At 36.5% G+C, this 26,307-nt stretch overlaps 1 protein-coding gene across 2 annotated transcripts in view; it reads right to left on the minus strand.

Annotated features, from left to right (window-relative positions):
- LOC111155373 (scaffolding protein involved in DNA repair) overlaps window positions 1–26,307 on the minus strand; it is a 490,720-nt gene that overhangs the window by 287,263 nt on the left and 177,150 nt on the right. For both annotated transcript variants that reach the window (XM_022515520.1, XM_022515521.1), the window contains exon 6: window positions 15,247–15,347. In XM_022515520.1, coding sequence (XP_022371228.1) covers window positions 15,247–15,347 — 101 coding nt within the window. The remainder of the gene's footprint in view (window positions 1–15,246; window positions 15,348–26,307) is intronic.

The following is a 26,307-nucleotide window of genomic DNA, read 5'->3' on the forward strand; positions in this document are numbered from 1 at the left end:
TGACTGACTGCTTTTCTCTGGGGATGCACTGAGGAGGGGGGGGGGTCTCAAGTTCTCGGCTCCTCCAGGGCCAGAGATCAGGAGGCTGCCATTTTCATTCTTTTACTCCAAAGTTGTATGGAAGCTTTCAAGGAATAAGGTACCGAGAGTAAACCCATAGATTACTTAGCCTGGCCCCTGGCAAGAGCGGTGCAATTCTGCTTCAGGCAAAGACATTTGAGAGTCACTGTAACAGGTCCTTCTCCCAGAAAATCAGCAAGAACATCCAGCAAAGACCAAGTTTACCAATCAAAGAGAACTGCAAAACACGAGCCCTAGGGGAATACAGCACATAGAATTCATGGCTTTTCCCCCATGATTCTTTAGTCTTTCAAAGTTAAAATTTTTTTAAATTTCTTTATTTTTTCTTTTTTTCTTTTTAAAATTTTTTTCTGTTTTAACCATCTTATCAATACCTTTTTAAAAATCTTTTTAAATTTTCATTTTTACAGTCATATTCTATCCCTTCATTGTATTTAACCTTATTCTTTGTATATATATATATATTTTTTTTAAATTCGGGGATACAGTTTCTTCTAACAGACCAAAATATACCCTAAATCTAGTGTGTGCCTTTGTTCTAGTCTTCCGCCTGATTATATTTTCTTTTTTTTTAACTAACTTTTTATTTTATCAATTTCTTTTCAAAAATCATTTACAGTTTTTATCTTTACAGTCATACTCCATCCCTTCATCATATTTACCCTTATTTTTATATATATAAGTTTTTCTTTCTTTAAAATTCTGGGATAAAGTTTCTTCTAACAGACCAAAAATATATCCTAAATCTAGTATGTGCCTTTGTTCTAGTCTTCCACCCGATCATATTTTCTTTTTTTTTTTTAACTAACTTTTTATCTTATCAATTTCTTTTCAAAAATCTTTTATAGTTTTTATCTTTACAGTCACACTCCACCCCTTCATCATATTTACGCTTATTTTTGTATATATGTAAGTTTTTCTTTCTTTAAAATTCTGGGATACAGTTTCTTCTAACAGACCAAAATATACCCTAAATCTAGTATATGTCTTTGTTCTAGTCTTCCACCTGATCATATTTTCTTTTTTTTAAACCAACTTATCAATTTCTTTTTAAAAATCTTTTATAGTTTTTATCTTTACAGTCAGACTCCAACCCTTCATCATACTTACCCTTATTTTTGTATATATAAGTTTTTCTTTCTTTAAAATTTTGGGAGGCAGTTTCTTCTAACACCAAAATACACCCAAAATCAAGTGTGTGGCTCTATTCTATTCACCAGCCTGATCATTTTTATTTTTCCTTTCTTTCTCTGCCCCAGTTTCGGGTCTCATCTCATTTGCTGAATGTTTATTATTCTAGGGTCATTGTTACTCTTTTACCATTTTGTTCTCTCATTCCTCTATTCTTCTCTGGACAAAATGACAAAGTAGAAAAACTCACCTCAAAAAAAAAGAACAAGAGGCAGTACTGACTGCCAGGTACCTAATCAATATGGACATTAGCAAGAGGTCAGAACTAGAGTTCAGAATGACGATTAGAAAGGTACTAGCTGGGCTTGAAAAAAGCATAGAAGATACCAGAGAATCCCTTTCTAGAGGAATAAAAGAACTAAAATCCAAACAAGTTGAAATAAAAAAAAGCTATTAATGAGGTGCAATAAAAAATGGAGGCTCTTACTGCTTGGATAAATGAGGCAGAAGAGAGAACTGTGAGATAGAAGACCAAATAATGGAGAATACAGAAGCTGAAAAAAAGAGAGATTAAAAAACTACTGGATCATGAGGGAAGAATTCAAGAGAAAAGTGATACCTTAAAATGATACAATATCAGAATAATTGGGATCCCAGAAGAAGAAGAAACAGAGGGGCAAAAGGTAAACTGAAGTAAATAATAGCAGAGAACTTCCCTAATTTGGGGAAGGAAACAGGCATCAAAATTCAGAAGGCACAGAGAACGGCCCCTCAAAAATCAATAAAAATAGGTTAACACACCATCATCTAATAGTAAAACTTACATGTCTCAGAGACAAAGAACATCCTGAAAACAGCTCGGGACAAGAGGTCTGTAACCTAACAAGGTAGAAATATTAGACTGGCAGAAGACCTATCCACAAAGACCTGGCAGGCCAGAAAGGATGGGCATGATATATTCAGAGCAGTAAGTGAGAAAAATACGCACCAAGAATACTATATTCAGCTAGGCTGTCATTGAAAATAGGAGAGATAAAAAGTTTCCAGGACAAACAAAAACTAAAAGAATCTGCAAACACGAAAACAGTCCTACAGGAAATATTGAAAGGGGTCCTCTAAGCAAAGAAAGGGCCTAAAAGTACAATAGACTAGACAGGAACAGAGAGAATATATAGTAACAGTCACCTTATAGGCAATACAATGGCACTAAATTCATATCTTCCAATAGTTACCCTGAATGTAAATGGGCTAAATGCCCCAAACAAAAGACAAAGGGTATCATATTGGATAAAAAAACAAGAACCATAGATATGGTGTCTGCAAGAGGCTCATTTTAGACCCCAAGACACCTCCAGATTTAAAATGAGGGGGTGGAAAACAACATACCATGCTAATGGACATCAAAAGAAAGCTGGGGTGGCAATCCTTATATCAACAAATTAGATTTTAAGCCAAAGACTATACCAAGAGATGAGGAAAGACACTATATCATACTTAAAGGGTCTGTCCAACAAGAAGATCTACCAATTTTAAATATCTATGCCCTAACATGGGAGCAGCCAATTATATGAGCCACTAATAACAAAATCAAAGGAACACATCGACAATAATACAATAATAGTAGGGGACTTTTAACATTCCCCTCCCTGAAATGGACAGATCATCTACACAAAAGATCAACAAGGAAATAAAGGCTTTAAATGATACACTGGACCACATGGACATCACAGATATAGTCAGAACATTCCATCCAAAAGCAACAGAATACACATTCTTCTCTAGTGCACATGGAACATTCTCCATGTATATATAATATACATAGCAGAATATACATAGTTGTATAATAGCAGATCACATCCTGGGTCACAAATCAGGTCGCAATCGGTACCAAAAGATTGGGAACATTCCATGCATATTTTCAAACCACAATGCTTTGAAACTAGAATTCAACAAGAGGAAAGTTGGAAAGAACTCATACCCACGGAGGCTAAAGAGCATCCTACTGAAGAATGAATGGGTCAACCAGGCAATTAAAGAAGAATTTAAAAAATTCATGGGAACAAATGAAAATGAAAACAAAACTGTTCAAAATCTTTGGGACACCACAAAGGCGGTTCTATGAGGAAAGTATATAGTAATACAAGCCTTTCTCAAGAAACAAGGTCTCAAGTACACAACCTAACCCTACACCTAAACGAGTTGGAGAAAGAACAGCAAAGAAAGCCTTAAACCCAGCAGGAGAAGAGAAATAATAAAGATGAGAGCAGAAATCAGTGAAATAGAAACCAAAAGAACCAGAGAACAAATCAACGAAACTAGGAGCTGGTTCTTTGAAAGAATTAATAAGATGGATAAATCCCTGGCCAGACTTATCGAAAAGGAAAGAGAAAGGACCCAAATTAATAAAATCATGAGTGAAAGAGGAGAGATCACAACCGACACCAAAGAAATACAAACAATTATAAGAACACAATATGAGCAACTATACGCCAGCAAATTTGACAATCTGGAAAAAATGGATGCATTTCTAGAGACAAATAACTACCAAAACTGAACCAGGAAGAAACAGAAAACCTGAACAGACCCATAATCAGTAAGGAGATTGAAGCAATCATCAAAAGTCTCTGAACAAACAAGAGCCCAGGGCCAGATGGCTTCCCAGGGGAATTCTACTAAACATTTAAAGAAGAATTAATACCTATTCTCCTGAAACTGTTCCAAAAACAAGAAATGAAAGGAAAATGGAAGTATAATGTCTATGTTACCTAAAGCAATCTACACATTTACACACCCTGCTCAACAGGGAATCTGCTTCTCCCTCTCCCTCTGCCTCTCTCCCTGACTTGTTCTCTTTCTCTCCAATAAATAAATAAAACCTTTTTTAAAAAATCAAAAATAGAAATACCATAAGATCCAGCAATTCTACTTCTGGGTATCGATTCAAAGAAAGTGAAAACACTAACTTGAAAAGATATCTGCATGTCCATGTTCATAGCAGAATTATTTACAACAGCAAAGATATGGAAACTACCTAATTGTCCATTAGTAGATGAATGGATGAAGAAAATGTGGTATATGTGTATGTATATATATACATGCATACACACACACACACACACACACACACACAACCACACACTGGAATGACTTTATATATATAGTAAAAATGGAATACTAATGGAATACTATTCAGTTATAAAAAAGAAATATCTTGCTATTTGTGACAACATGGATGGACCCTGAGGACATTATGCTAAGTGAAATAAGTCAAAAAAAGAAAAATATTATATGACCTCACTAATATGTGGAATCCAAAAGAAATAAAAACAAAAAAAAACAAACAAAAAATACCCAAATTCACAGAGAAAGAGATCAGATTTGTGGTTACCAGAGTTGGAGGGGGAGCAAGTACATGCATGAGGACACATGAGTGTGCATGCACACGTGTGTGTGTGTGTGTGTGTGTGTGTGTGTGTGAGGGGAACAGGATGAAGATTATCAAAAGGTATAAACTTCTAGTTATAAGATATATAAGTACTAGGGATGTAACCTACAGAAATGATTATACCTAATGCTAAAACAGTAAATCCTAATAGTTTTCATCATAAGAAAAAAATGTTGGTTTTTTTTTTTCCTTTATTTTTTATACCTATATAAGATGATAGATATCAACTGAACTTATTGTGGAACTGTTTTATGATATTTGTATTACAAATATTTATGCTGTATACCTTAAATTTATACATTGGTTTTCTCAATGGAACTGGGGAAAAAATAGAAATGGGAAAAAATGGGCTCTTCTAAATCTCAAACAAAATATAATTTTTCTGGCAAAAATTAATAAAGATCAAAACCTCTAATGTTCCATAATTAGTTAGTCATCTTCCTTTGATAATATGTCCTAGAACACAGACAGAGGCTGTAAGTACCCACTATAAATCTGAAGCTCTCTTCCATGGCCTATCTAGTATAGTGCCCACCCTCACCCCTTCACAAATCCTTTACTATGATAACCTTTACCTATATTCTTTCTCTGCTTATCATCTAACCACTAAAATAGAAATTCTGTAAGTGCAGTGACCAGATCTTGCTTACTCATAGTACACAGTGTCTGGTATACTGTACTCCCTCAATAAACACTTGTTGAATTAATAAATAAACAATTACCTGTCTACCTCCTTATCCGTGACCCTCTCCTGCAACCATCCATCTCTCAGAGATTCTAAGCACCAGTAAAGCAGGAGTATGGGAAAAGAAAATGTATTCATATAACTAAAACCAAAACAGAAATATAGGTTCAGGGGTGCCTGGGTGGCTTATTTGTCAGTTAAGCAACTGCGTTGGGCTCAGGTTATGATCCTAGGGTCCTGGGATAGAGCCCTGCATCAGGCTCCCTATTGCACAGGGAGCCTATTTCTCCCTCTCCCTCTGCCTGATGCTCCCCAGTTTGTGCTTTCTCTCTCTGTCAAATAATAAAATCTTAAAAAAAAAAAAAAAAAAAAAAAAAAGGAAACGAAGAAATACAGGCACAAAAATTTTTCCTCTGCATAAATGATGCACAAGACAATTTTATAGAAAAAGACACTAAATATTACTTAGTTGTTTATCTTCTACAATACAACTTAAAGGAGAATCAATGTTTTCAGTTAGCTAATTGAAGTGATCTTAAACATCCAAAAAAGCTCCTCAATACAAAAAACCCACCCCACATTGCTTGGTTAACAACAGGCAGTGAAAAACAGGATTTAAAAGGTAGTGGCCCTGTCTCCCATCCCCAAATCAGCGTTCTTCATTTAACAAACAATTTCTGATTCTATGGACTAACGATACAACATTCTGGGTACTTTTATGATCTGGAAGGCATACTGCAGCTTTGAACGGTTCTAGAGATGACCGGTAACATGAAGAAGTATGTAGGTACTGCCTCACTCAGTGCCTGGCAGGAAGGAGTATTCAGTGGGAGCCATTACTTCTATTTTCTGTATCAATCTGAACTCCAGTCTCACCTATTTGCATTATCTCTAAAAACTTTCAAGTCTGGTATCCAGAAATCCAAGAAGAAATAACAAATGGCCGATTTCCCCCCTAAATTCAGACACTGTTCTCTGGAGGAGAAAAGAACAACAAATAAAAACAAAAATCCCATGGGTGCCTGGGTGGCTCAGTTGGTTAAGCGACTGCCCTCCATTCAGGTCATGATCCTAGAGTCTCGAGATCAAGTCCCACACTGGGCTCCCTGCTCAACAGGCGTCCGCTTCTTCCTCTGACCCTCCCCTCTCTCATCCCCTCTCAAATAAATAAAAAACAAAAACCCCATAAAAAAAAACCCACAAAAAAACCTTTGAAGGGGACATGTGTAATAAAATGTGACACCTAGAAAAACAATAAGGCAGTGAACATAATTTTGTAAAAATCATGGTGGGAAAATTAAGGAAATAATTATTCTCAATGCAAAGAAACTAGGAAATTAAAAATATAAGAGAAATGAAAAAATAAGAACTCCTGAAATTTGAACATACTTACTTTAAGCAGATATACTAATAGTGAACAGTTATCTAATAGATTCTGACAATTGAATAACTGTGAATTTTAAGGAGACTCAGTACCACGTCTAGGTGACCAACATGGGCATTCTACAAACTAACTGGGGAGAGGTCCAAAGAGGGCTGGCTAGTGGTCTAAGTGGAAAGCAAGGTTTCCCTGGTGGCAGTATCAAGATCCTGCCAAGAGCAGCAGGAGAAAGGGGTTATAGGAATTACAATATTTTATGGCCTACACTTCACAAAATTTCAGCTGACCATGACCTAGTGGCAAAAGGCAAGAAAATATAAAAATGGTAATATAAAAACTATTAAATACTAATGCCAATATGAATAAGTTCATTCTTTGCTCTTGTAATACTAACCTAAGCTCAAGACAACTTATATATTATGTTTGAAACACATAAACATACACAGAAAACCGACATGATTTTTACTTCTCAGGCATATCGAAGGGTGTTCCAAAGTGAGAACTCACACACACATGATTAGTGACTACTCTCAACATATTTGACAGCCCCAAGGTGAGGATAAAGAAAATTCAGAAAGAATTCTGCTTTGGACACCAGTAAATGGTACTGCACTTCACTGATTTTACTTGTTTCTTCCCTCCCTCCCACCACCACAATCTTTCTCAAATTCAGAGTGAACTTTTCAGAACAAAAATCTCCTAGTGAAAAATAATTTATCTGAAGAACATTTGTTTGTTTCACTTACCTTTTTTCCCCCTACTCTCTTCCTAAGTAATAACAGGTTTTGTCCATCTAAGAATATCCTTAACTATTTCTAGTTTTTAAAAAACTTAGATAACAAACATATCATGAAAATATTTGTCACGCTCTTACTAAACACAGGCTGAACAAGGCCTGTTCATGTCATGCCATAGGTATATATTTCAGCGCCTGCCTGGATCTGCCTTCCAACAATCTACCTAGAAGGAGATGGTCTATGATCACAGGCCACTGACAGCCTGATGCAAATCTGGCTCTGCTACCTACTGGTCAGACACACAGGGCTGTGCCTGTCTACATTCTCTTCATCTTTATTTTTTTATTCTTATTTATTTATTTTTAAAGATTTTATTTATTTGACAGGGAGAGATATAGTGAAAGAGGGAATACAAGCAGGGGGAGTGGGAGAGGGAGAAGCAGGCTTCTGGCAGAGCAGGGAACCTGAAATGGGGTTTTGATTCCATGACCCTGGGATCATGACCTGAACCAAAGGCACCCTCTTAACAGCTGAGCCACCCAGCGTCCCTCTTCATCTATAAATAGTATTATAAGACCTAACTGGAAGGTTATAATGAGGATTAAATGTGCTAGCAAACACATGAAATGCTTTGGATATCACATAATAAAAATGGGCCATCACAAAGCAGTGTTAGAAAACTGTTTCCTTTCAAAGAGAAGAAAAATAGAAGGGTTCTGGAAGAGAAATCTAGGAAGTATTTTTCTTCTGCCTCTATAATCATCCATTCTTTCTTCCACAGCCACATTTCAAAGTGCAGATTTCTAAGGCATCACTTTGGCAGGTGGGCCAGGGATGAGGATGGCAAAATAAATAGAGGGGAGTAAAGAAGTACAAACATCCAGTTATAAAATAGTAAGTCATGGAAATGAAAAGTACAGCACAAGGAATATAGTTAGTTAGTAGTTAACAATACAATGTAGTAACACTATATTGTGACAGATTGCAACTATACTTATGGTGAGCACTGACTAATGTATAGAACTGTCAAATCATTATGTTGTACACAAATCATTATGTTGAAACTAATATAACATATGTTAATTACACTTCAATAAATGTTAAGAAAATGCTATCATGGCCTCCAGGCCCTGAGTAGTCAGGCTTCTGGCCCTATCTTCTCTGCCTGTCAACTCACACACCCAACCTCAGTCCCTCCATAATGACCACAAAAACAACAAAAATCAAACCAACCAAGGAAACAGTGCACATTAAATAATTTACCGAAGTTTGAAGAACCCTGAGATATGTCTTTTATACTGAAATGTACTCAAAGATACAAACGCGGAAAATAAAACTGATTATTAAATGGTGTAAGTGGGAGTTAAAAAGCAGCCCAGCAAAGTAAGCTATACATGAGGGAAGAAAAGAAAAAATAAAATCCCCAAAGCAAAGTGTTAAAGAAATTTTTATGTTATGTTAGAAGTATTTACTGAAATATTTGATATTAACATGTAATGTCTTATAAAATTAGACATGCAGTTACTAGAACACCTGGTAATTACTCCCCTGATCATTTATACCAGAAAAAGAAAAACCTATGTTCACTCCAAAACTTGTACACTAATGTTCATAGCACCTTTACTTCTAATAGCACAAATGTGGAAATGATCAAAATGTCCTTCAGCATGTGCATAAACAAACTGGTACATCCATATCATGGACTACTATTCACCAATAAAAGGAAGTTAACTATTGATATATATACAAACTTGGATAAATCTTGAGGGAATTATACTGAGTGAAAAAAGTCAATCCCGAAAAGTTATACACCATGTTACTCCATTTACATAACATTTTGAGATGACAGAACTACAAAAATGGTAAGCAGATTAGTGGTGAGAGGTGTTAGAGAGGAGGGTAGGAAAGAGGTGGCTGTGGCTGTAAAAGGGTAACACAAGGGATTCTTGTTGTGATGGACTGTTGTGTATCCAGCCTGGTGGTGGGCACCTGAATCTATACATGATAAAAATTACACTGAAAAAATAAAATAAAAAATTTAAAAAATTACACAAACAAAACACACACACAAACTCACATTTATAGGTAAAACTGGTAGAATTTGAATAAGTTCAGTGAATTCTATCCTGGATTCATATCCTGGTTGTGCTATCATAGTATAGTTAGGAGAGATGTCATCAGTGGGGGAAAGCAGGTGAAGGGCACAGAAAATCATTCTGTATTGTTTCTTACAACTGCATGAGTTACATGTCAATCTACAGGTATCTCAAAATAAAATGTTTTCGAAAAAGGCAGAGAGATGTGTTGGAGACATTCACTCAAACATTTCAAATCAATAAGGAAGTTCACCACCCTTTTCACTATGGATTAATTAGATAATACTTTTCAAAGGGGAACATAAGAAAGGCCTCAAGTAAATAATTATAATCTACACACTGATTTTGTAAACCTTTACTTCTCATGTCTGAAGGAAATATAGATAGACCAAGTGAGATATGTTTCACTTAATATCTAACCAAAACCCAAGATGTGGTTCATAAAATTACCACTAATTCCTAGATTTTGAAGTAAACTCATTAGAAGAAGGGAAAGTCAAGCCTGATATATTTACCAGTTCAGTCAAAATTAACCTAAGATGATGAGGCGCCTGGATGGCTCAGTCATTCAGCATCTGCCTTTGGCTCAGGTCATGATCTCAGGTCATGATCGAGCCCTGCATCGGGTTTCTTGCTCAGCGGGAAGCCTGCTTCTCCTTCTCCCACTCCCCCTGCTTGTGTTCACTGTCTCACTGTTAGAGATCTGTCAAATAAATAAATAAAATCTAAAAAAAAAAAATTAACCTAAGATGAACAATCCACTTCCGTGTGTAAGAAAGAAAATGGAACTCTGACTTTAGTACCTTATAAACCCAAAGGTACATCCAAACCCTGCAGAAGAGGAGGAAAAGCTGCTTTTAGTTGCTTCTGAACTATTAGATCTGGTATGAAAATTGACCTCAGAATAATGCAGTGTTTCTTTATTTTACCATCTATTGACTGTTGACTTTGTCCTTCAGCTGTATGGCTTCCATGAAGTAATAGCTTCCATGAAGCCAATTTATTGTTAGCACAAGCTCAATAGTTGAGGTACTACTATTACACTCACTTATGATAAGGAAATTTAGAGGCTCAGAGAGTTTAGATTAACAATATAGATATTTTAATAAATCCACCATTAAATCTCAGCTATTACTAAATTTTCACTTTTGGGATTGGGGTAGAAGGAGCTACTTCTATTTAATATTTATAAATTTTTCTTTTTATTTATTTTTTTTAAATTTACTCAATATGTAGAAATAAGTAGAAATAAGAAAATAAAAATTTGTAAAGCGAAAGAAAAAATTTCTGCTAAGCCACAAAGTAAACAAAACAGTGAAATCTTCTTCCTAATACATGTTTACAATAGTAAGTTATTATTAAAAGGAATGAGAAAAATGGGATGATGTATTATAAGACACCAAGAAGATCTAATCGACCTGAAAAATAAGAAATTCACCTAGAAGAAAGAAAAAATAAAATCCAAATCTAAAAAATGTTCAGACTTGTAAAAGAAAAATCTATTGAAAGGGTGCCTGGCTGACTCAGTTGGTAGAGCACATGACTCTAGATCTTAGGGTTAGTTTGAGCCTCAGGTTGCGCATGGAACATAGTTAAAAAAACAAAAGAAAGTAAAATCTATTGGAGATAAGCACATTCCTATACCAAAGTAATGGATTCATTGTTGACTCTGTCGTTTTGTTTTATTTTGCTTTTGTCTTTTCTTTATGGCATAATTTATATACCCTCTATCCCCAAATTGTAAGGAAATTATAAGGGACATTCCAGATAAGCTATCTAGTGCTTATGAGCCAAATAAAAGGTCATATTTCTCCCCTTCACTTCAGGCACACAGTCACACTTGTTTGATTTGGTATTTTTCTTATTCCAACTTCCAGAAAACTCTCTCCACTCTGTGCTTAACAATTTGGTCAATTCACTGTAATAAAACTGGACAACAATGTAGAATGACTTCTAGTATACATTAACATGAATAATTAAGAAGTCAATCTGCCACCTCCCTTTCCAAATCATAAGATTTTAGGGTATCCTACACAAGATTCATTATTTATAACCTTCAAATTTATGTCCTAAGCTCCTTAAAACAGCACTGTCTCAAGAATGTGATATGGACCTACACACTGGAAAACTTCTTTTTCCCCAAACAAAATCACATGGTATCAGTATTTCTAATTCTGCTGGTTCCTTAATCACTTGCTTTCTTAAATCCTTTCTCTAGCCCAAAAGATCATCTAATGAAGGCCTACACAGATTAATGAATAAGAACATGGACTACAGAGATCACCTCAAACCTGGACTTACTCATCTATACCATATATTCATTTGATCTACAGCTTTTTTTCTTTTAATTTAATTTATTTATTTGCGAGAGAGAGAGGGGGGACGAGCAGGGGGAACAGTGGAGGGAGAGAGAGAAGCAGTCTCTCTATTGAGTTGGGAGCCTGATATGGGGCTAGATCCCAGGACCCTGGGATCATGATCTAAGGAGAAGGCAGATGCTTAACCAACTGAACCACCCAGGTGCCCCAACCTACAGCTTTTTCAGCTGGAAACTAAGGAAAGCAAATTCAATCGTAGAGCATTATTTTGCATGCTAAATGCTTCAATATGTAGTACACCCTCAGCATTATACCGTGCCATACAGTAAACCTCCAAACATGATACGACAATGAGAAGGACAATGTTGAAGGAGAAGAGAAGACAGAAGATATTTTTCTCCAATTATTTCTTAGGCATTTATGGTTCAAATTAAAGTTTGTCCAAGTCTTCCTCTCCAATAATAAACTGCAATCTACAATATTGCAAGCCTATAAAGACGATAAAATTCAGGACAGATACCATATTGGAGACATAGAGTCCAAACGAGGGTATTTGTTTATTCCTCAATGTACTATCAAGAACAAATTGGTAGAGGAGTGAAAAAATTATTTTTATGAAGCAGAATGTGATCACATTCCCACAGAAAGAGCATGACATAGGCAGTCAGGTGGTTAGGGTTCTAGCCCTGTTTCTTCCTTTAATTTGAATAATCAGAGCAAGTCACTACCCTCTTCTAGGTCACATACTCTCTCCATCCCCCAAAGAGGAGTTGATACTATACGATCTCTAAGAACCTTCAAGAATTAACATTCTACCTTTTTGTGAGGGAAAGGAAAAAAGGATGTGGCATGAACACTAATGTAGCATACAGATGGTACTTCCAATGTTCAGCCTTTTAAGTGTGCAGTGGCCAGACTTACAAGGAAAAGCTAGGTATCCTAATTACTCTCTTTGCCATCCTCTTCTTGTCCTCCTTTCTTCCCATACTGTTTTTTACCATCTTATGGCTCATTATCCCATCTCAAACTCTCAATACAAAGCTGGTTTATATCATTAAGAAATAAAAGTTGCTTCATTGAAATCTAGTAACTTAAATATTTATATCCACTTAAAAAGAAATCCAAACTTACTATTCTCTTATATGATTACTTCAAAGGAAGAGAGGGAAAAGCAGAACAAGAACAAAGAGTTAGTTTGAGAACTTAGGTGGCAAAGCCATATATTTCTAGTTCAAGCAAAACGAAAGAAATTTTCAATGCACAGAACCCCTAACTAATTCAAAATGACACAAAGTTAAACAGAATTAGTTAGAGGTGGAGGTGAATAGACTATAGGAGAAAGTGATCACTCCAAGTCAAGGACATTCATATTTGAGAAGTTAAGTATGTATAATGTAGTATTTATAAATAGAAGAACATGAAAGAGCACTAAAAGGAGATAGCATAATATATTATTAAACCACAAATGGTATTTGTTAATTTTTATTAAATATGTCTTAAAAGAAAAAGATCACAAGTTAATCATAGGGCTCGTATAGTGCTATTTATTATATTCTACCTCAACACTAATTAGTTCAAGGAGGAATACATGTCTCAGCAGATCAGTGAAAATCACTTTAGAATTTCTGGTAAAATATTGGAAAAAATATCGTTCTTTATATTGAACTTGAAGTGTGAGTTACCACATGGAAAGACCTGACAACATTTTCAGACCAATATGCCTGAAGCATGAAATCTTCTCCCTGTGGCTTTCACTTATAAATACTATTAAATTCTTTCTTGTGCTTATGCCAGAGTATTACTGACTTCCCTGAGTAATACAACTTGTCAACCTTTATATATGCTTGGCTTTGTGATTGATCAAATGAGTCATAAAGATGATTTTTTAATATAATCCTTGTTTTAAAAAAATGGCAAGATATAGAATAATAAATGTAACAACAGGCTGATCTCTGGCACCATGTAACAAAAAATATATTCTTGGGTCACATGTATCAGGTCATCCTGATACTTATTATAATACTCTAATACAAGAATATGAAAGAGAAAAGAGGGTTGCTAAAAGGTAGCTGGAAATGATTTTATTTTTTTTTAAGATTTATTTATTTGTTTGAGAGAGAGAGAGAGAGCACAAGTGAGTAGAAAAGGGTCAGAGGGAGAAAATATCCAAGCAGACTACTGCTGAACATGGAGTCCTATGTGGCACTGGATCTCACCACCCTTGAGATCAGGACTTAGGCCAAAACCAAGAGTCAGGCACTTGACCGACTAAGCCATTTTATTTTTATTTATTAAAAATGTTTTATTAAAATTTTATTAAAAATTGAAAAATATTTTATTAAAAATAAAATAGGCACACCTATTTTATTTTTATGATTTTAAAATTTTAAGTACTCTCTACACCCAACATGGGCTCAAACTCACAACCCTGAGATCAAGAGTCAGAGCCAGGTGCCAGGTGGGAAGTATTTTAAAGAAGATAATAAATGAGATCAGAACTAAAAAGTCTTCCAGAGAAATGCTCAAGAGTTGACAACATACTAGTTGAGTATTCTATCTAGTACTCTTGTTCTATTTTGCATGCTAACATTTGCCAGAATAACCTGTGAGCCCATTAAAATGCACATGCCAAGGATACCCATGGAGAGAAAACTATTAATAGATTTGGAATAGATGACCATGCCCACCCACCTCTTCCCCACCTCCTAATGGAGAGACCAATCAGAAAGAAACCATGAAAAAGAACATAGTCTCACCAGAAAGGAAGGTTTTCTAGGTATATGAAATATTTTTAATAACAAACAATTTGTCAGGAAACAAGGGTTTGTAGTCACTTGTAGGTAGTAGCAACTTTCAAAGTGTATCTTGCAACTCATTAGAAGGACCCACACCAATTTAGTGAGACTAAGATTATGGTAAAATAAAAGAGAATGAAGAGTATACAATACCTACTAAGGTTAGTATTGTTTGTAAAATGTTTGTTTCAGGGTGTGTGTGTGCATGTAAGTCATGTGTGAACTGGGAGAAAATATAAGATGTATTTCTTACTAGGGGTTGCGGTCACAAAAGTCTAAAAACTACTGGCTTTCAGATATAGCAAAAGACACAAAAAAGAAAGACATAATACAGAACCCTCCAAGTCAGATCAATAATAAGTCTTCTATTGAAATGTGAGAAATTCTATGTGGAGGGATCAGCACACCCTATAAAAATGGACTCATCTTTCAGAACAATATCTAAGACCTAAAGGACACCTGGAGAAAAAGAAAACATCATGAAAATAATAATGATCAAATTTATATATCTTAATGTAAAATACTTTTAATTGGCACATTCTTTACCCACAGTCTCAGATGTCAGTGCAGACCTTACCTGAAAGTGTCTTTTGGTAAGAAACACATTGATGTCTCCACAAAGAAATTGCAGATCTCTCCCGATTCTGCAGGTCATTTAGTCTTTCTGCTAGCCCGCCTCTGTTTAATGAATTATAATATATTAAGTTAGTTAAAAGAGAAGTTTCAGAATAGTTGGAACATTTATATTTCATACTTTCCCACCAGAGACAAAGAGATAAAACAGCAATTCTAACTTATCTGGCATTACAGGGTCTTCCTAGGGGCCCAAACCTCCAAGATCAGTAATCTTTTTTAAGATTTCTTAGAAGCTCAGTTTCTTGATTCTTAGAAATACAAGCTACTCTCAGATCAGTGTGACTTCCTTTTTATTTTTTCCTGGTTTATTTATTTCATAAGCATATACTGATCACTTCTTGTTCTACCTAGCAAAGTACTAGATGCCAGGAATGTAAAGAAGGCAATGAGCCATGCTTTGGGGGAGCCTCACAATCTGCTCATCTCACAATCTGACAAAACATATAAATTAAAGTATGGTCAGAATTGTAGTCAAGAATAAAACTGCCAAAGAAAAAAAAAGAATAAAACCGGTAAACTGCTGATAGGCAGAACATTAAATAAGAAAATTTGGGTATGGGCTTATTATTTGGACCACAGAGACAACACAGTATTAATCACAAGCACATAGCAAGGACACTAACATTATAAAAACAAAAAATATTAAAAACTTCCATGTATGGCAGGAAGAGAATTCATAAAAGGAACATGCTTTACAAAAACCCTTAACCATCAATGAATAATATGTATATCATACTATTACATATTATTACATTAATATACCAATTATATTATTATACTAATATTTATATATCAAATTATATACATTATATATTATAATTATACACTGTTATATAATCATTACATTGTTATATATTATATGATGTAATAAATGTAATATAGTAAGTATATTTTATATTAACACAATACAATGCTTATATTAACATAATTAAATCATATATAATATGTATATTCATTGATATATATATTATAAACACATATAAACAAATATATGCAAACATTTTGGATTCAGTAAACTATCTAGGGTCAGAGAGTAAGCAGCTTCAAACACATCTGTGCTCTCAAGAGAAGTCAGGATCAGTTATTAACCACCATTATGACCACATCCTACATACTTTATCAGTATATGAGCTCATACACTCATGTACCCAGATAATTTCAAACACAGATAATGTACTGAAGATCGACAGGTAAAAGAGATCATTTTATAGATATAATTAGATCATTTTATTCTAATAATATACCTTTATTAAGAAAGAACAAGTATCAATAGCTACCAAATAGATGATAAAAGGGGGAGGAGTCAAGATGGCAGAGAAGTAGCAGGCTGAGACTACTTCAGGTAGCAGGAGATCAGCTAGATAGCTTATCTAAAGATTGCAAACACCTACAAATCCAACGAGAGATCGAAGAGAAGAAGAACAACAATTCTAGAAACAGAAAATCAACCACTTTCTGAAAGGCGGGACTGGTGGAGAAGTGAATCCAAAGCGACGGGAAGATAGACCGCGGGGGGAGGGGCCGGCTCCTGGCAAGCAGCGGAGCAATGGAGCACAAAATCAGGACTTTTAAAAGTCTGTTCCACTGAGGGACATTGCTCCAGAGGCTAAACCGGGGTGAAGCCCACGCAGGGTCAGCGTGGCCTCAGGTCCTGCAGGGTCACAGAAGTATCAAGAGTGTCTGAGTGTCACAGAGCTTACAGGTATTAGAACGGGGAAGCCTGCTACAGAGACAGAGCCGAGGAGTGAGCTCTCAGCTCGGGGTTACCTTGAATCGGTTGCAGGCTCAGTCAGCTAGGAGCGTGGCCGGAGGCCAGGGTGACGGGAGTAATTAGGCACTGTTCTCTGAGGGCGCACTGAGGAGTGGGGCCCCGGCTCTCGGCTCCTCCGGGCCGAAGACTGGGAGGCCGCCATCTTCATTCCAGTCCTCTGGAACTCTACGGAAAGTGCTCAGGGAACAAAAGCTCCCGAAAGCAAACCCCAGCGGATTACTCAGCCTGGCCCCTGGTAAGGGTGGTGCAATTCCGCCTGGGGCAAAGACACTTGAGAATAACTACAACAAGCCCCTCCCCAAGAAGATCAACAAGAAATCCAGCAAGGACCAAGTTCACCTACCAAGGAGTGCAGTTTCAATACCAAGGAGAGAAGCGGAATTCCAGAGGAGGAGAAAGCAAAGCACGGAACTCATGGCTTTTCCCCATGATTCTTTAATCTTGCAGTTAATTTAATTTTTTTTCTGCTTCAATTTTTTTCACTTCTTCTGCTAAATTTTTTTAAACTTTTACCCTTTTCTTTTTTAACGTTTTTAACTAGTTTATCTAAAATATATATTTTCTTTCTTTTTTATATTTATTCTTTATTCGTTTTCTTTTTTTATTTGTTTATTTGTTTTTTTTTTTTTCTTTCTTAACCTCTTTTTATCCTCTTTCTTCCCCCTCACGATTTGGGATCTCTTCTGATTTGGTTAAAGCATATTTTCCTGGGGTTGTTGCCACCCTTTTAGTATTTTACTTGCTCCTTCATATACTCTTATCTGGACAAAATGAAAAGGCAGAAAAATTCACCACGAAAAAAAGAACAAGAGGCAGTACCAAAGGCTAGGGACCTAATCAATACAGACATTGGTAGTATGTCAGATCTAGAGTTCAGAATGATGATTCTCAAGGTTCTAGCTGGGCTCGAAAAAGGCATGGAAGATATTAGAGAAACCCTCTCGGGGGATATAAAAGCCCTTTCTAAAGAAACAAAAAACTAAAATCTAACCAAGTTGAAATCAAAAAAGCTATTAATGAGGTACAAACAAAAATGGAGGTTCTCACTGCTAGGATAAATGAGGCAGAAGAAAGAATTAGCGATATAGAAGACCAAATGACAGAGAATAAAGAAGCTGAGCAAAAGAGGGACAAACAGCTACTGGACCACAAGGGGAGAATTCGAGAGATAAGTGACACCATAAGACGAAACAACATTAGAATAATTGGGATTCCAGAAGAAGAAGAAAGAAAGAGGGGAGCAGAAGGTATATTGGAGAGAATTATTGGAGAGAATTTCCCCAATATGGAAAAGGGAACAAGCATCAAAATCCAGGAGGTGCAGAGAACCCCCCTCAAACTCAATAAGAATAGGTCCACACCCCATCACCTAATAGTAAAATTTACAAGTCTTAGTGACAAAGAGAAAATCCTGAAAGCAGCCCGGGACAAGAAGTCTGTAACATACAATGGTAAAAACATTAGATTGGCAGCACACTTATCCACAGATCTGGCATGCCAGAAAGAGCTGGCATGATATATTCAGAGCACTAAACGAGAAAAACATGCAGCCAAGAATATTATATCCAGCTAGGCTATCATTGAAAATAGAAGGAGAGATTAAAAGCTTCCAGGACAAAAAAAAAACTGAAAGAATTTGCAAATACGAAACCAGCTCTACAGGAAATATTGAAAGGGGTCCTCTAAGCAAAGAGAGACCCTAAAAGTAGTAGATCAGAAAGGAACAGAGACAATATACAGTAACAGTCACCTTACAGGCAATAGAATGGCACTAAATTCATATCTCTCAATACTTACTCTGAATGTTAATGGGCTAAATGCCCCAATCAAAAGACACAGGGTATTAGAATGGATAAAAAACCAAAACCCATCTATATGTTGCCTACAAGAAACTCATTTTAAACTCGAAGACACCTCCAGATTTAAAGTGAGGGGGTGGAAAAGAATTTACCATGCTAATGGACATCAGAAGAAAGCAGGGGTGGCAATCCTTATATCAGATCAATTAGATTTTAAGCCAAAGACTATAATAAGAGATGAGGAAGGACACTATATCATACTCAAAGGATCTGTCCAACAAGAAGATCTAACAATTTTAAATATCTATGCCCCGAATGTGGGAGCAGCCAACTATATAAACCAATTAATAACAATATCAAAGAAACACATCAACAATAATACAATAATAGTAGGGGACTTTAACACTCCCCTCACTGAAATGGACAGATCATCCAAGCAAAAGATCAACAAGGAAATAAAGGCCTTAAATGACACACTGGACCAGATGGACATCACAGATATATTCAGAACATTTCATCCCAAAGCAACAGAATACACATTCTTCTTTAGTGCACATGGAACATTCTCCAGAATAGATCACATCCTCGGTCCTAAATCAGGTCTCAACAGGTATCAAAAGATTGGAATCATTCCCTGCATATTTTCAGACCACAATGCTCTGAAGCTAGAACTCAATCACAAGAGGAAATTTGGAAAGAACCCAAATACGTGGAGACTAAACAGCATCCTTCTAAAGAATGAATGGGTCAACCAGGAAATTAAAGAAGAATTGAAAAATTCATGGAAACAAATGATAATGAAAACACAACGGTTCAAAATCTGTGGGAAACAGCAAAGGCAGTCCTGAGAGGAAAATATATAGCGGTACAAGACTTTCTCAAGAAACAAGAAACGTCTCAGGTACACAACCTAACCCTACACCTAAAGGAGTTGGAGAAAGAACAAGAAAGAAACCCTAAACCCAGCAGGAGAAGAGAAATCATAAAGATGAGAGCAGAAATCAATGAAATAGAAACCAAAAAAACAACAGAACAAATCAACGAAACTCGGAGCTGGTTCTTTGAAAGAATTAATAAGATTGATAAACCCCTGGCCAGACTTATCAAAAAGAAAAGAGAATGGACCCAAATAAATAAAATCATGAATGAAAGAGGAGAGATCACAACAAACACCAAAAAAATATAGACAATTATAAGAACATACTATGAGCAACTCTACGCCAACAAATTTGACAATCTGGAAGAAATGGAGGCATTCCTAGAGACATTAAACTACCACAACTGAACCAGGAAGAAATAGAAAGCCTGAACAGACCCATAACCAGTAAGGAGATTGAAACAGTCATCAAAAATCTCCAAACAAACAAAAGCCCAGGGCCAGACGGCTAGCCGGGGGAATTCTACCAAACATTGAAAGAAGAACTAATTCCTATTCTCCTGAAACTGTTCCAAAAAATAGAAATGGAAGGAAAACTTCCAAACTCATTTTATGAGGCCAGCATCACCTTGATCCCAAAACCAGACAAGGATCCCATCAAAAAAGAGAACTACAGACCAATATCCTTGATTAACACAGATGCAAAAATTCTCACCAAAATACTAGCCAATAGGTTTCAACAGTACATTAAAAGGATTATTCACCACGACCAAGTGGGATTTATTCCAGGGCTGCAAGGTTGGTTCAACATCCGCAAATCAATCAATGTGATACAACGCATTAATAAAAGAAAGAACAAGAACCATATGATACTCTCCATAGATGCTGAAAAAGCATTTGACAAAGTACAGCATCCCTTCTTGATCAAAACTCTTCAAAGTGTAGGGATAGAGGGCACATACCTCAATATTATCAAAGCCATCTATGAAAAACCCACCGCAAATATCATTCTCAATGGAGAGAAACTGAAAACTTTTCCGCTAAGGTCAGGAACACAGCAGGGATGTCCATTATCACCACTGCTATTCAACATAGTACTAGAAGTCCTAGCCTTAGCAATCAGACAACAAAAGGAAATTAAAGGCATCCAAATCGGTAAAGAAGAAGTCGAACTATCACTCTTCGCAGATGATATGATACTATATGTGGAAAACCCAAAAGACTCCACTCAAAACTGCTAGAACTTGTACAGGAATTCAGTAAAGTGTCAGGATATAAAATTAATGCACAGAAATCAGTTGCATTTCTCTACACCAACAACAAGACAGAAGAAAGACAAATTAAGGAGTCTATCCCATTTACAATTGCATCCAAAACTATAAGATACCTAGGAATAAACCTAACCAAAGAGGCTAAGAATCTATACTCTGAAAACTGTAAAGTACTCATGAAAGAAATTGAGGAAGACACAAAGAAATGGAAAAATGTTCCATGCTCCTGGATTGGAAGAATAAATATTGTGAAAATGTCTATGCTACCTAAAGTAATCTACACATTTCATGCAATACCTATCAAAGTACCATCCTTTTTTTTTTTTCAAAGAAATGGAACAAATAATCCTAAAATTTATATGGAGACAGAAAAGACCTCGAATAGCCAAAGGAATATTGAAAAAGAAAGCCAAAGTTGGTGGCATCACAATTCCAGACTTCAAGCTCTATTACAAAGCTGTCATCATCAAGACAGCATGGTACTGGCACAAAAACAGACACATAGATCCATGGAACAGAATAGAGAGCTCAGAAATAGACCCTCAACTCTATGGTCAACTAATCTTTGACAAAGCAGGAAAGAATGTCCAATGGAACAAAGACAGCCTCTTCAATAAATGGTGTTGGGAAAATTGGACAGCCACATGCAGAAAAATGAAATTGGATCATTTCCATACACCACACATGAAAATACACTCCAAATGGATGAAGGACCTCAATGTGAGAAAGGAATCCATCAAAACCCTTGAGGAGAACACAGGCAGCAACCTCTCCTACCTCAGTCGCAGTAACATCTTCCTAGGAACATCACCAAAGGCAACGGAAGCAAGGGCAAAAATGAACTATTGGGATTTTATCAAAATCAAAAGCTTTTGCACAGCAAAAGAAACAGTTAACAAAACCAAAAGACAACTGACAGAATGAGAGAAGTTATTTGCAAATGACATTCAGATAAAGGGCTAGTGTCCAAAATCTATAAAGAACTTAGCAAACTCAACACCCAAAGAACAAATAATCCAATCAAGAAATGGGCAGAAGACATGAACAGACGTTCCTGCAAAGAAGACATTCAGATGGCCAACAGACACATGAAAAAGTGCTCCATGTCACTCGGCATCAGGGAAATACAAATCAAAACCACAATGAGATTATCACCTCACACCAGTCAGAATTGCTAAAATTAACAAGTCAGGAAATGACAGATGCTGGTGAGGATGCGGAGAAAGGGGAACCTCCTACACTGTTGGTGTGAATGCAAGCTGGTGCAACCACTCTGGAAAACAGCATGGAGGTTCCTCAAAATGTTGAAAATAGAACTACGCTATGACCCAGCAACTGCACTACTGGGTATTTACCCTAAAGATACAAACGTAGTGATCCGAAGGGGCACGTGCACCCCAATGTTTATAGCAGCAATGTCTACAATAGCCAAACTATGGAAAGAACCTAGATGTCCATCAACAGATGAATGGATAAAGAAGACGTGGTATATATACACAATGGAATACTATGCAGCCATCAAAAGAAATGAAATCTTGCCATTTGCGACGACGTGGATGGAACTAGAGGGTATCATGCTTAGCGAAATAAGTCAATCGGAGAAAGACAACTATCATATGATCTCCCCGATATGAGGGAGAGGAGATGCAACATGGGGGGTTAAGGGGGTAGGAGAAGAGTAAATGAAACAAGATGGGATTGGGAGGGAGACAAACCATAAGTGACTCTTAATCTCACAAAACTTAGGGTTGATGTGGGGAGGGGGGTTGGGAAAGGGGGTGTGGGGTTATGGATATTGGGGAGGGTATGTGCTATGGTGAGTGCTGTGAAGTGTGTAAAGCTGGCGATTCACAGACCTGTACCCCTGGGGATAAAGGTATATTATATGTTTATTAAAAAACAGATGATAAAAATCAGAGCTTAGAGAGAGATTAAGGATATTCTCCAATATTACATAGCTAGCCAGATGACGAAATAAGTTGTTGAAACCAGAAAAGACATCATAGTGCACAGCATTTAAACCTTCAAGAAATAGTAGTCATTGGTGTTACTGATTTTATTATGATTTTTAGTTTGCACCTTATGCTCTTTACACTGAAATGACTGAAAGATCTTATATTTTTTAATTTTTTATTTCTATTCAGCATAACAGTATTCACTGTTTTTGCACCACACCCAGTGCTCCATGCAATCCGTGCCCTCTCCAATACCCACCACCTGTTCCCCCAACCTCCCACCCTCCACCCCTTCAAAACCCTCAGATTGTTTTTCAGAGTCCATAGTCTCTCATGGTTCACCTCCCCTTCCAATTTCCCTCAACTCCCTTCTCCTCTCTAACTCCCCTTGTCCTCCATGCTATTTGTTAGGCTCCACAAATAAGTGAAACCATATGATAATTGACTCTCTCTGCTTGACTTATTTCACTCAGCATAATCTCTTCCAGTCCCGTCCATGTTGCTACAAAAGTTGGGTATTTATCCTTTCTGATGGAGGCATAATACTTCATAGTGTTTATGGACCACATCTTCCTTATCCATTCGTCCGTTGAAGGGCATCTTGGTTCTTTCCACAGTTTGGTGTCCGTGGCCATTGCTGCTATAAACATTGGGGTACACATGGCCCTTCTTTTCACTACATCTGTATCTTTGGGGTAAATACCCAGTAGTGCAATTGCAGGGTCATAAGGAAGCTCTATTTTTTTAATTTCTTGAGGAATCTCCACACTGTTCTCCAAAGTGGCTGCACCAACTTGCATTCCCACCAACAGTGGAACAGGGTTCCCCTTTCTCCACATCCCCGACAACATATTTTGTTTCCTGTCTTGCTAATTTTCACCATTCTAAGTGGTGTAAGGTGGTATCTCAATGTGGTTTCAATTTGAATCTCCCTGATGGCTAGTGATGATGAACATTTTTTCATGTGTCTGATAGCCATTTGTATGTCTTCATTGGAGAAGTGTCTGTTCATATCTTCTGCCCATTTTTTGATATGATTATCTGTTTTGTGTGTGTTGAGTTTGAGGAGTTCTTTTTGTCTGTACTGTCATTTGCAAATATCTTCTCCCATTCCGTGGGTTGCCTCTTTATTTTCTTGACTGTTTCCTTTGCTGTGCAGAAGCTTTTGATTTTGATGAAGTCCCAAAAGTTCATTTTCGCTTTTGTTTCCTTTGCCTTTGAAAACAGATCTTGAAAGAAGTTGCTGTGGCTGATATCGAAGAGGTTGAAGCAGTGATCAAAAACATCCCAAAAAACAGGAGCCCAGGACCTGATGGATTCCCTGGGGAATTCTACCAAACTTTCAAAAAAGAAATAACACCTCCTGAAGCTGTTTCAAAAAATTGAAGCAGAAGGCAAATTTCCAGACTCTTTCTATGAAGCCAGCATTACCCTGATCCCCAAACCTTTGGTAGGAAAAGACCCTACGAAAAAGGAGAATTTCAGACCAGTATCACTGATGAATATGGATGCTGAGATTCTCAACAAGATCCTAGCAAACAGGATCCAAGAGCACATTAAAAAGATTATCCACCATGACCAGGTGGGATTCATTCCTGGGCTACAAGGATGGTTCAACATTCGCAAATCAATCAGTGTGATAGAACAAATTAATAAGAAAAGAGAGAAGAACCACATGGTCCTCTCAATTGATGCAGAAAAAGCATTTGACAAAATCCAGCATCCGTTCCTGTTTAAATCGTTTCAAAGTATAGGGATAGAGGGAACATTCCTGAACTTCATCAAATCTATCTATGAAAGACCCACAGCAAATATCATCCTCAATGGGAAAAAGCTTGCAGCCTTCCCTTTGAGATCAGGAACACGACAAGGATGCCCACTCTCACCACTCTTGTTCAACATAGTATTAGAAGTCCTACCAACAGCAATCAGACAACAAAGAGAAATAAAAGGTATCCAAATTGGCAATGAAGAAGTCAAACTCTCTCTCTTTGCAGATGACACAATTCTTTATATGGAAAACCCAAAAGACTCCACCCCCAAACTACGAGAACTCATACAACAATTTAGCAACGTGGCAGGATACAAAGTCAATGTACAGAAATCAGTGGCTTTCTTATAGAATAACAATGAAAATACAGAAAGATCTTATTTTTATGCATATTATGCATATTATCATACAACCTACTTTGTTTTCTACAGACACTTGTTTTCCTATGACATATTATTTCTGAATGTGTAGTGTATAAATATATATGTACATATATATTTAAAATTCTCATAATCAAAAATTCCAAAGCTCTGCTTTATATATATGTCTATCTCTACTTTCTACTTTACTATAGCATATTATTTCTGAATGTGTAGTGTAGAATATATATACATATGTTTAAAATTCTCATAATCAAAAATTCCTAAGAAGCTCTGCTTTATATATATAGATATATATATATCTCTATCTCAACTTAATATATGCATAGCTCTGCTTATTATTCTGTTTACTGAAAGTAACTCATTTATACTCATTCTCTAAACAACACTATAAAAGTAGGTACTACTGTCACCCTCATTTTACACATGATAAACTGAGACACTGAGAAATTAAACACCTATGCAAGGTGAGACCTGTGGTAAGCGGCACACCTGGTTGCACACCCAGACTGTCTGGTTCCAGAATTCATAAGCTTAGCCTCAGTGATTTATCTACTGCCTCTCAGACACTACTACTTAAAAAGGCACTCATAATAGACACAAGAAAAAAAGCAAACCACTGTATTCTTTGTATAGTGATCTAGACAGTTTCTTGTCAAATGTTGGTTTTCAAACCTGTGACTGTGAAGAAAAAAAAAAGAGACAAAATGCAATCTGAAAGCAGTATACAGTTAAGGTCACATCCCAAGTAAACTGTACAATCTCACAATTAAATTATAGGAATTATAAGATGAAAAGTAAAAATATAGAGTAAAAATAAATGCAGAACAGTTCTCAGCAAGTGGCAATGTCTAGAGCCGTAAGATAGAATCAGCATTTGAGCTTGCTTTTAGGAGCTTTACTGGTACTTCACAGATTATTTTTGTTCCAATCTCCCCAAAGAAATTCTCATCAGATGCAACAAAACTTAGGAATGGAAACACCATGACTTCTATTCAACAATCATAATCCTAGTAAAAACCTATACCACATTATTTTTTTAAATGATTTTATTTATTAATTTGAGAGAGAGAGAGAGAGAGTGCAAGTGAGAGAGCACAAGCAGGGAGAAGGAGAAGCTGACTCGAAACTGAACAGGGACACTGACCTGGAGCTCCACCTCAGGACACTGGGATCAT

Source organism: Enhydra lutris, unplaced genomic scaffold (genome assembly GCF_002288905.1).
Source record: "Enhydra lutris kenyoni isolate GAN:26980312 unplaced genomic scaffold, ASM228890v2 scaffoldscaffold41, whole genome shotgun sequence".
NCBI lineage: Eukaryota > Metazoa > Chordata > Mammalia > Carnivora > Mustelidae > Enhydra > Enhydra lutris.